The sequence below is a fragment of the Amphiura filiformis genome, chromosome 2 (assembly GCF_039555335.1).
Source record: "Amphiura filiformis chromosome 2, Afil_fr2py, whole genome shotgun sequence".
NCBI classification, from domain to species: Eukaryota; Metazoa; Echinodermata; class Ophiuroidea; order Amphilepidida; family Amphiuridae; genus Amphiura; species Amphiura filiformis.
This window is the reverse complement of record NC_092629.1, coordinates 72,312,520-72,324,824: the sequence shown is the minus strand read 5'-3', so window position 1 is coordinate 72,324,824 and position 12,305 is coordinate 72,312,520. Positions and strand designations below refer to the sequence as shown.

Sequence of the window (12,305 nt, the reverse complement as noted above, 5' to 3'; positions counted from 1 at the left end):
TAGTTTCTGTTAGAGGTAAAGATGTATAGAAAAAAAAGTCTATCATAAACATCAATGAAATATTATTCTCCCCATCTTGTTATCAAATAAGTAAAAATAAAAACACTACACGACCACCACCATCACCAACATCAACACGGTTCACCGCTCCGGCTATATGTTTAACAACAAATGCTCACCAGTAATGAAATCCACGTTCTCATTGTGTTATAATAATTAATGGAAATTATTATTGGAAAAGTAAACATCAAAATATATTAAACAATCAAAAACCATATTCATCAAAAGCTGCCTTGGCTTAATTAAAATGGATAAAGCGTAGCAACCATACGTATTTAAGCATTTATTGTTCAAACATAGACGTTACACGCAGCATTAGACATTTTAAACCACTCACTCACGCGTCAGGTACATTCTCACTATGGATGTGGGTTGTAGACTGTCTTTGAATGTGCAGCAATTTGCATATGTCTTGTGCGGATTGGATTGTAGTGCACGCGTCATCTAGTTGCAGTCATTCTGAAGTTTGATTCCAAAGATATTCGTGGACGTCATCTGCCTCAGATGCCTTGTGTTTTTCCATGCAACCGTGTTCTAGTAAGATTTCCTGTACTGTCCCTTGCTAAGTGAGCAAAGTACTGCAGATTGAGTTTTGCAATCTGTGTAAGGACCCATTAATTGTTGTGTTTGTCTTGCCAAGTGACACGCAATTTTTGACTAGATTATGTATATAACTTACTATTATCTATTTGAATATTTAGACAAATTGGACAGTTCTTCAACTCGCAAATCGAGACAATTATGTTTGTAACAAAAATGATATTAAAAGTCTATGGAGAATTATTTGTACGGTGCGAAACCAGAGGGTGCGAAACATGGACGAACAACTCACGCGTATATCATGGTTATTACGTTTACACACATGAAAAATATCTGACGTTACAATCTTCGTGATTATGGAAAATTGCCAATCTAACAATTCCTTACAACTTTCTTATGACGCAGCACTAGGTGCATTGTACAGTACCCACGAAAAATGGTTGCTACTAGGTGTCATCCCGTTATTGATGATAGTCGGTATCATTGGTAATCTGGGTTTCCTGTTCGTGCTCTTTAAGATGGAGTACATGAAAAGTATTACCAACTTTTACTTGGGAAACCTCGCTGTAACCGACTTGGCATTTATAATAATTATGGCCATACGCTCGTGGTGGTTTTATGTCAATTCGGAAGTGGAGTTTGACGTTCCTTACATATCTTCACTCGTGTGCGCGATGTTCAACCTCGTATTCTGCATATTCAGATTTTCTTCTTTCACATTTGTCACACTAGTGATTGTAGAGAGGTATTTAGCAATCTGTAAACCACTCTATCATCGCATCGTAAGTGGTGAAGTACGCTCCGTTAAACTCGCCATCGCAACTTGGCTTATTGCTGTTGTCTTTGCAGCGATATACACCATGACATTATCATCTTTGAAGTACGTATGCGTTGATTGGCCTGAAAATGAAATCTTTGCATCTCTGCCGTCTAAGATAAGTGTTTGTACAACAGATCACCAGTGGATGGTTCCTCTCAATTATTACATTCAAGCTATTGCATTCTGGTCTGCACTTTTTCTCAATACCATCATGAGTTACAGCATCATAATGACACTTCATCGACGAAAACCATTGACGGAAACCAATAGTGGTAATAAAACCAAACCGACAAAGGACACTACGATCACTACCAGAAATCAAGTTGCAAAAATGCTTATCGTCAACAACATCGCGTTTTTCCTGCTCGCTGGACCTTTCCACATCCGAAATATAATTCTAATCATTGAATACCACATTGGATTTAGGCTTGTTGGTTATGTTCAATCCTCTATGTGGTATTGGGTCGGTAATGTTGCAGCTGTTGCCAACAGCGTTGTTAATCCCATCATTTACAACGTAACCAACCCTCGGTATCGAGCAGCATTTGCCAAGGCTTTTGGCTGTGCCAATTCGACAGGAAGGTTAGGTAACAACGTAAGCACAAATTCTCTGCAGATGTCATCGATTTCAGCAAATCATAATTAAGCAGGCAGGGAGAACGTTTTGACCCAAGGGTTATTTTACTGGGGAAAAGTCACTGCACGCTGGCAAACGGGGAGTTTCTGGACAGATTTTGTAAACGCTGTCGTAAAGGATTACCAAATATGTAAATATGGCCACGAATCGGCGTAGCGTCACGCTTGCTCCACAGAGGGTGGTGTCTGAGTTGGAAAATGTTGGCAATGTATTGTTTTTAAATGAATGTCCAAAAACCAGAACGACTTTTAGACCTACGAGGTTTTTGTATGCAAGGGCTGATCCAGGAGAGCTCGAGACCTCTAAAAACATTTAGGCGATTTTGACAAAATGTGTGCAAAAAAATCTCTTCTCCGATTTTTCATGATTGGACTCTCGGCCCTTTCCCTTTCAAAACCCTGATCTGCACCTGATTATAACCGTGTATCTTGTCTAGTTCGCCCACACCAGGACCTACGTTTGGTAGTTATATATAAGAAATGGCAATTATCTCAGCTTCTGCAAATAGTAGCAGTTTCATATTGTCCATGATTATAACCTAATGTCCTGTCTAGCTTGTGAACAAAAATGAAAGCAGGATTCAGGGCCACGTAGGAGAAAATATGTACATGGCATAAGTAGACCTATTTAAAGTAGCTTAAAGTGACCATAATATACCATACTTCAGATGGCTTAATTGAAGCTGACATACAGCAAAAAAAAATCAAAATTATGTAAAATGACTGCTTCAAAAAGCTGCTTCACTCCAACAAACTCCATTGCGTTTTTGCAAAGAAACGATAAGAGCAGATAAGAACTGTAATCAAATTTCATGTTTTTCTTTAAAATGCCCAAAAGTCATTTATACAGAAATAGTCTGTACTAGAAAAAGCTGCAAAACTGTCTTTCAGACATAACAGCGTGGTGCTAGATGCTGGTATAATATGTTAACTACGAGTTAAAATAATATTCTATTAATGACCATCTTGCTGTTTGGTTACATATTTGATGTTGTTTCATTTATAATCTGTTAGCATAATCGTAATCCCGTAGCAGGGATACACAACTATTTTCATGTAAATGTTTTACGATTTAAGGGGGATCAATATACATTAGCTTCCATTTGTAGCAAACATTCCAATGTATAACCATGGTGAGTAAGAAGAAGGTACCATTTACAGAACCAAAGTTATAAGAGAGGAGGTAGAACTTATTTAATAACCCTAATATGTATGCCGCATTTTTAAAAAATCTGTACTTTTCTGCGAAGTTCATGGCACAAACCTTTCATGCGTCAAGACATTTTATGCTTAAAATTCATCAATACTGATCGCCTGATGTAAGTGTAATATCATTCATTTTGCGAATACCGGTACAGTATAACAGATGAATCCTGAACATATCATGAAATAATTTATTGTACATACATTTTGATCAATGTTCTTCATTTTATATTTAAGTCTAATGTTTTGATATTTTTCTGAGCGTAATATGGAGAATAGATGTGATCCATTTTATCTGTTGATACGACATGTCAAGATCATGATTATGTTAACTTTCATTCATTTAATCACTCAATATAGGCCTACATATATTGAGCAAAACACTTATAGTAGTCTGTTAGATTAGGTTTGTACTTAAGGTGGTACGAAAGGCAAAATCAAGTTGCTCTGATTGAGATTAAAATAGACTTGTTGCAGAGAGATATGCAAAATAATCTTAATTCTAAAATTTGAGCCAAATCGGACAAACGGTTTTTGAGATATTGCTGTTGAAAGATTCTTTGTATTCTATTGTTTTTGCCAATATATTGATAAAGTTAATAAGGAAAATTGGCCAAATGTGCTCATTAATATTAATTTTTGCCAATATTTTCCCAATATTTTATGAATAAACCTGCATACTTCTTTTACCTTTAAGAATTTTGACCTGACACTTTGCAAATGTGTCTCTATGACCTAAACCTTTAACATGTGATTTTCCCGCCCATCTAATTTGCATATTTGCATAATTAATTAGCCTTAGGTATAATGCTAATTAATTATGCAAATATGCAAATTAGATGTGCGGAAAAATCACATGTTAATGTTTTAGGCCATGGAAACACATTGGCAACGTTTCATGTCAAAATCATATAAAATAAAAGTAGTATGAAGGTTTATTCATAAGATATTGGTATAATATTGGCAAACATGAATATTCATGAGCACATTTTGCCAATTTTCCTCATTAACTTCATCAATATATTGGCAAAAACAATAGAATACAAAGAAACTAAAAACATGTATATCTTGACAACCGTATGTCCGATTTCCTTCAAACAAAAACTATTTTGCTCAGTGTATTTAGCTTAACTTATTCAATCTATTCAAATGGTTCTAAATTTAGTTTCTGTTTTCCAGAAACATCGTTTCGAACCCCCTTAAGGGTTTCACATCGCTTTGTGATGTTCATTCAAAATAAGATTTAATCAATCGTCAAAATAGTAACAAGGTTTGTTGTTTGTTCAGCGGATCAGGATAGGCTACCTCCTCTATAAAACAGGGAAACATTTGTTATACAATTTTGACTCCCATATTTGTAAATGTTTCTCTGAATGAAGGGGTGCCCACACATTTCGGGCTCCCCATAATGTTTAATACAGTTATATGGATCGTAAATTTTGGGCGAGGGAAGACAAGATGGCTCACTTGCATCCGCCCCTGTTTTCAGACATGGGCATACTCACTTAGACCTACGTACAATTTAACGTCTCTGAAATGCCGAAAAAAAATCAAATTTTTCCTGAAAGTGGGCATAAGAAAGGCTCTATACAAGCGTCTCGACTGCATATTCTAAGTACGGATTTTTAATTGTCACTGCACGGATTTTTAATCTCACTGCACGAACGTGCCAGGAGGCACGTTAAAATAGCACATGTTTTGAAGAAAGTTCCTACTGCTTTGAGTAACCATACCTTTAAGCACGCTTAACTTAAAGCAATACAACTGACATAAATATGTGAATTAATGTTATTAGTTGCAGTATGATACCACAGTTGTATCTTGGTGTAGATTAGTCATCCAGTAAATAACATTATAAGGTAAAGTTAAATCGAATTCTGGAAATAAAATTTGCAACTTACATGCGACAGTTGCGTCCGGTAACTCCGAACTTCATCATGCATCTGATTGGTCACGTGACAAACGACGGGGAATTACGATTTTGCAAAGCTTGGTCCCAGGCGTGCGGCAGTTGAAAGCGGAGTCCCCCTTTTTTGTTGATCAGATCCCTGCAACATCGGGCTAGTACCATCATCAGCGACCAAGAGGACCCTCCTGGAGAACAAAATCACATTCAGAAATCCCTGGGTTGATGTGGCTACCCCAACTGGGCCTTCACCAAAGCTAAAAAGACCCAGAGAGCACACACAGAATCAAAACGTAGAAACGGGCACAGGTACCCAGGTAACAATACCCTACATATCTGGCTTGTCAGAAAGGGCCAAAAATACTCTTAAGTTCTTTGGGATCGCAACGTCTTATAAACCCACCAACATCATCAGGGGAAAGGTAGTCCACGTGAAGGATAAATCCCCAAGGACAAGCAGAGTAATTTGGTTTATGGCATAACCTGTGCGGCTACTGACTGTGGTGAAGCCTAAGTAGGAGAGACCAAACAGTCTCTCAGGGCTAAAGGATAGACCAACATCGGGGACCTAGCTCCAGCGAAGCTCAGAACTCTGCAGTTTTCAATCACTGCAAAACAATGGAACCCTTCTTTAAGCCAGAGGAGGTTGTGATCCACGAAAAGAAGAAAAGTGGTTCGAGCGTGGTGTCAGGGAATCCATTTGGGAGAGAGTGGAGCAGCCAGCCATCAACAAAAAAAGGGGATTCCGCTTTCAACTGCCGCACGCCTGGGACCAAGCTTTGCCAAATCTTCCCCGTCGTTTGTCACGTGACCAATCAGATGCCTAATGAAGTTCGGAGTTACCGGACGCAACTGTCGCATGTAAGTTGCACATTTTATTTCCAGAATTCGATTTAACTTTACCTTATATACCACGGTTTTGTAAAAAGATATCGGAATAATCAAGAAATTCATTTAATCGTTAAATGGAATAAAGTGCGATTCAAAAGGTTTTGGCGTCGTCTACTGTGTAAAATGATACACATTAATGGGTATCATTCATCAAGCATAATGCATTCCAAATTAAATAAACCGCGTTCAGGGATGTCTCTTAACTCTCTCCACGTGGGCATCGACTGCAGACGACAAGTTTCAATATTTTTTTAATTAAAAATTTTCATATGTACATTTTTATGACCATATTAATTTGGAATCAGCATGAAAAAATGCATTCAAATGAGTACAAACAAGCCCAGTATTGGTTCAGAGGCTCTTGATATAGCTCTTGATATTTTGAGAAAATATCTCAAAACTTGGACTTTTTATGTTGAAGCCTATAGCCAGCACGCAGCGCATAATATCGATTGATGTTTCCGCTAGCCGACACTAAGTCCAGGTGAGTGGAACGGGTTACGGTATTCAATGTAATACCGCGCAATCGGGAATTTCTCGATTATTCTGATTTTGTTTTCCATGATTTTGGTATCAGTTGAGTTGAATGAATATTGTAGGAATGAATGTGTAGTATTTATCTACAATACTTTTATGTTCCGAATCAATAATATAGTCATGGAAACGGGTATTTACACACTCTAATTGACGAAGTTAAAATGACACTGTTTAAAGAGGAAAAGTGTACACATTTATCAATAAATGTTTAAAATCACGTGTTTTTTTGTCTTTAAAGTGCATTGTCTTTATGCTCAGTTAACCCTCCCGAAGACTTGTAGCATAGAAATGAAAGAATAAGAAATACACTTCGGAAATACACACAAATGCACAAAACTTGCCTACAAAATTGACGATTATAATGACGAACATCACCTAGTAGCACGAAACGCAATTGGCGGATGATAGCAGGACATAAAAAGAACATGTTTTAATAACTTTCTGAAAAATGTATACAAAACATTTTAATATAACATTATTAACTGTTGACAAAATATTTAACAAAATTGTTTGTCATTTTTGTTTTGTATTTTGCAACAACATTTTGTCTACATTTTTAAAATGTTCTTGTAGTGTTTTTTTCATAATAATAAAACGTGTTTAAATTGTTTTCATGACCTTTGTATAACCCGACAATTAAATGTTATTAAAATGTTTTAAACATACCAAAACGTGTTTATAACATTTTTTAAAATGTTATAAACACGTTTAAAAACGTTTTAAAAACAAGTTTGTGTTTGCTGGGATACCGCCCCCCTCCCCCTCCGCCCCGTACCATCCATTTCTTGTACGTAGGGCCGATCCGGCGATGTGTGACAGGGGCATGAAAGGGTACAGGCCGCATTTGCAAGACCGGGTAACTTCCAGGTCATTTTTCCCAGATCAAAGGAGGATGGTCTGACTATTTATTTATTTATTTATTTATTTATTTATTTATTTATTTATTTATTTATTTATTTATTTATTTATTTATTTATTTATTTATTTATTTATTTATTTATTTATTTATTTATTTATTTATTTATTTATTTATTTATTTATTTATTTACCATATTTAAGCAGGGTAACCTACTCAACAAATATTCAGTAGGGCCCTGAGACAAACATATAAAAGCATTAAATACACGTAGATTATACATTATTAAAAACCATAAAAAATTGAGCTTACATAAATATTACACAGCATTAAAATACCTTATATAAATATTATACAGCATGAAAACTAAGTTTTTGTAATTAAAAATAATTGAAAGACAAACACGAAGTATTTAAAAACATTTGACATGTATGAGCTGCAGAATTAGTTGTGCTACAATTTCAGATCTTCTTTGAGTTTCTTTTTGAATTGCATAGTGAGTTGACTTGACGAATATCTTTCGAAATAACATTCCATAATACGCTACCTTTGTATTGGAAAGAGCTTTTACCATAATTTGTATTGCACTTTGGAACATATAGATCGCCATTTACACTACCTCTAGTGTTAACAGAATGAATGATATTAACTGGACGAAACAGATCATTGAGGTAGGAGGGTGCAATTTCATTTTTAACTTTAAACATCATACATCCAGTTAAGAAAATAATACGGTCTCTTATATTCATGAAGTCTAAAGTACGTAACATGTCGTTTATATGAGTTCTGTATGGTACACTTAGTATAATTCGCATTGCCGTGTTTTGGAGTTTTTGAAGCTTATTTAAGTTTATTACACTGCAGCTACTCCAAATAGTAATTGCATAATCAAAATGTGGTAAAACCATAGTGTTGTATATAGTAATCAGTGAACTTCTTGGGACAAACGGCTTAACTCTTCTCATGACTGCAAGACTTGTACACACTTTACGACAAATATTGTTGATCTGCTCTTTCCATTTCAAGTTAACATCAATTTGAACACCAAGATATTTAAAACATGTGACATTTTCAATCTCAACATTATTCATATACACTTTAACATGATCAATTATACTAGTTTTAAGTACCAAGTAACATAACTTTTGTTTTCTTCACATTTGCTTTCATAAGATTATTATTAAACCATTTACAGAGTGTATTAAGATCTTCATTTAGGTTATTTTCTATTTCCTTAACATCTTTACTACAAACATAAATCAAGGTATCGTCGGCATACATGTCAACAACTGAATGTTTTAGATCATTTGGCATGTCGTTAATAAATAAAAGAAATAAAAGTGGCCCAAGGATAGAGCCTTGTGGAACTCCTGATGATATAACATGGGGCACAGAAATGGAATTATTAATAGAGACATATTGGGTACGTTTGGTGAGATATGTTTCAAACCATTTTCTTTCATTATCTTTAACACCCAATGCGTGCATCTTATGAATAAGCAGTTTATGATTTACCATGTCAAAGGCTTTTCTTAAATCTACAAAGACTGCTCCAACATAATTACCATTATCTATATCTTTACTCCATTTATCAATCGTTTTAAGGAGAGCTGTACAGGTGGAGTGTTGTTTACGAAAACCAGATTGACCTTTGTACAAAATATTGTTATCGGTGACACAATTATATAACTGACTATGAACAATCTTATCCAGTAGCTTAAGAGGGTACTACACCCCTCGATAAATTTGTGTATATTTTTAATTTTTCTCAAAAACTAATAACACAGTGGTAACAAAAGTTATGTATATTATAGGGGCAAGGAATCCAATTACTATACTGGAATTTCAGTGACCCAAGACAAGCGGTTTGTTATTTATGATCAGAAATAAGGTACCGCTAGGATGTACCTCATTTCCTATCATATATACTGAACCGCTTGTCTTGAGTTACTGAAATTTCAGTGTAGTTATTTTTTTTTCAATTTTTATGTAAATTTTTATACAAAGTTGGGTGGGGAAATTTTTTTTACTCATCAGTGAGGCAAAAAATTTTTTCGTCTCACTAGTGGGCAAAGTTTTTTTTTCGTGTCACTAGTGGGCGAAGTTTTTTCTTCAAAAAACTCCCATGCCCCCCTGGAAATCTAATGGTGCGCCCCTTAAAGCACACAGGTAAGATAGAAATGGGCCTGTAGTTGGAAAACTCATCTTGATTACTACCTTTATAAATGGGAATGACACGAGCTATCTTTAAATCATCTGTGTCTTATTCTTATGCTGGGGTTCGGAGGCAAATAAGTGATTCAGAACACTTGCAATCTACGTAGCAATAATCAACATTTATTCACACAGGGCGCTGCCATCTTGGAACAGGTTGCCAGCCCGAACGACGTGAGTCAGTTGCCAAACGTAATAGCCTAAATCAGATATCACCACATCTTTCCCTTTTGGGAAGATTGAACAATCTTGTTGCTGCAACTAATATTGATCAAGTTGTATTGGCAGCAATATGTCCATTCATTAGAGTTTTTGTTATTCTATGAGAGTCTTTTTTCTCTTTAATCAAGTTTCAGTGCCTTTTCATTCTTTTAACTTTCAAACAACGAAATTGGATTTTAAACAAAGAGAACTGGATGGATTATCCAAAACTCTGTGCTGGGTTACAGGGTGTTATTTTTCCCTATTGCTTGAACTCCAACACTGAAGGCACTTTCATTTGAACAATTATCAAGAGTTCCTCTTCTTTCTTCCATGGAACGCTAGAACCGAGATCACATGTTGTATATATGAGGATTTGTTACTGTATTGCATGTAGGTTAACCTGGATGTTGATTCTTTGAATAAACACAAATTCCAAAACTTGCAACTTGTGAAAACATATTTACATAAATTCACTGAAGTTTGTGAAAGTTCATAAAGTCAGTTCAGACATCATATGAGTCTGTTTAAGCAGGCAAATTGTTTTCACTAAATTTGACTCTGTGCAAAGTATAGACATGTGAAACACATATTATTGTTGGTAGTCCTGCAAATATGCTGGTGGTTTCACCATCCTGCCAGATCTGGTTCTCACCGCTGGTGCTGCTGCTCTGGTGCTGTCTTGTTGACATGTAGCTGGTTGAACTGGTTGGTTCACTGGTGCTGGTGCTGCTGCTGCTGGTTGACCTAGTGGTTCATCATCATCATCAATTGGATCAACATGCTGGTAAGTCTTCTTCAAATGCTTTCTGTTTCTTTTCAGATTTCTGCCATTTGACAGCTTTACCACATACGATCGGTAAGGTAATCTTTTGACAATCATACCCTTAGTTGACCACTGCTTGTTTTGAAAGTCATAAATGAGAACGTGATCTCCTAACTGAAGTGGCTTGAGATCTTTAGCGTTTTGATTGTAGTAATCAGCTTGCTTTTGCTTGTTTTCATTGATCTTTCTTGAGACTCCTTTTGCCACTCTTGGAGATAGTAGCTTTTTAGTAGTTGGTAGGCGAGTCTTCGTTCTCCTACTCATTAGTTTCTGCACTGGACTAAATCCATCTGGGCCTGGTGTGTTTCTGAAGTCCAACATGGCTAGATACGGATCTTTATTATCTGCTTTTGCTTTCTTCAACAGTCTTTTTGCTGTTCTGACTGCGTTTTCTGACTTCCCATTGCTCTGGGGATATCCTGGAGATGACGTTGTATGCTGAAACTTCCATTTCCTGGCAAATTCTTGGAATTGTTCACTGGTAAATTGTGTGCCATTATCAGATATTACAGTATCGGGTATCCCTTGTCTTGAGAAGTGCATCTTGACTTTGGAAATTACTGTCTCTGATCTCATGTCAGGTAGATAATCTATCTCCCAGTAGTTGGAAAAATAGTCTACTGTGATCAAATAGTTGCGATCATCAAGGTGGAAAATGTCCATTCCGACTTTTGCCCATGGTCTACCTGGGACATCATGTGGATGTAGTGTTTCCTTCTGTTGCTGATCAGAGTATCTTCTACACACATCACATTTTTCAACATAGTCTTTGATCTGTGCTGTCATCCCTGGCCAATACATGCTTTCGCGTGCTCTTGACAGGCATGCTTGTACGCCTTGATGGGAAGCATGAATATCCTCAACCATTCTCCTGCGTGCTGCTGGAGGTACTACAAGTCTTTCTCCCTTGTAGATTAGATCTTTCTGCACACTTAGTTCTTCTCGGATGCCCCAGTAAGTCTTTAATTGCTGTGGAACATGTTGCTTGTCTTCTGGCCACCCACGAACTATCATGTTGTGTAACTGCTGCATGATTTGGTCTGCTATTGTCTCTCTTTGGATAACATCTATCAGACTCTCTTCAAGGTCTACCTCTTCAAGTAGATTAACTGCTTCCAATTCTAGTTCTTGCTGTATATTGGTATCATACTCTGGAAGGTATGCTCTGCTTAAGGTGTCTGCTAATACTAGTTTGCTTCCAGGTGTGTATTGAATTTCATAGTCATAGGTTCCCATCTTCAAAAACATACACTGTTGACGTTTAGGTGCTTTGTGAAGCAGTTTCTTCTGTATGATCTCGAGAGGTTTGTGGTCACTCTGGATCCATACCTTTCTGCCATAGGTGTAAGCATGAAATCTTTTCAATCCATACCATGCTGCTAGAAGCTCCTTTTCAATTTGAGCGTATCTTGTCTCAGTGTCAGTCAGAGCTCTGCTAGCATATGCTATTGGCTGGCCTTCTTGAAGCAAGGCTGCACCTAGACCTGTCTCCGAGGCGTCAACTTGCAAAGTTACGTCTTTCTTACTGTCAAAGTAGCGTAGAACTGGATGGGCTGTCACAGCTTTCTTGATCTGGTCTACAGCTTTGGTGTGGTGATCTGTCCACTCCCATAGT

At 36.6% G+C, this 12,305-nt stretch overlaps 1 protein-coding gene across 1 annotated transcript; it reads left to right on the top strand.

The window, feature by feature from the left end:
• Positions 1-395: 395 nt before the first annotated feature.
• On the top strand, positions 396-2,509 carry LOC140136850 (neuromedin-U receptor 2-like). Its single transcript, XM_072158453.1, has one exon. It carries the CDS (start codon positions 957-959, stop codon positions 2,064-2,066), a length of 1,110 nt encoding a protein of 369 aa, XP_072014554.1. The 5' UTR covers positions 396-956; the 3' UTR covers positions 2,067-2,509.
• Positions 2,510-12,305: the final 9,796 nt, after the last annotated feature.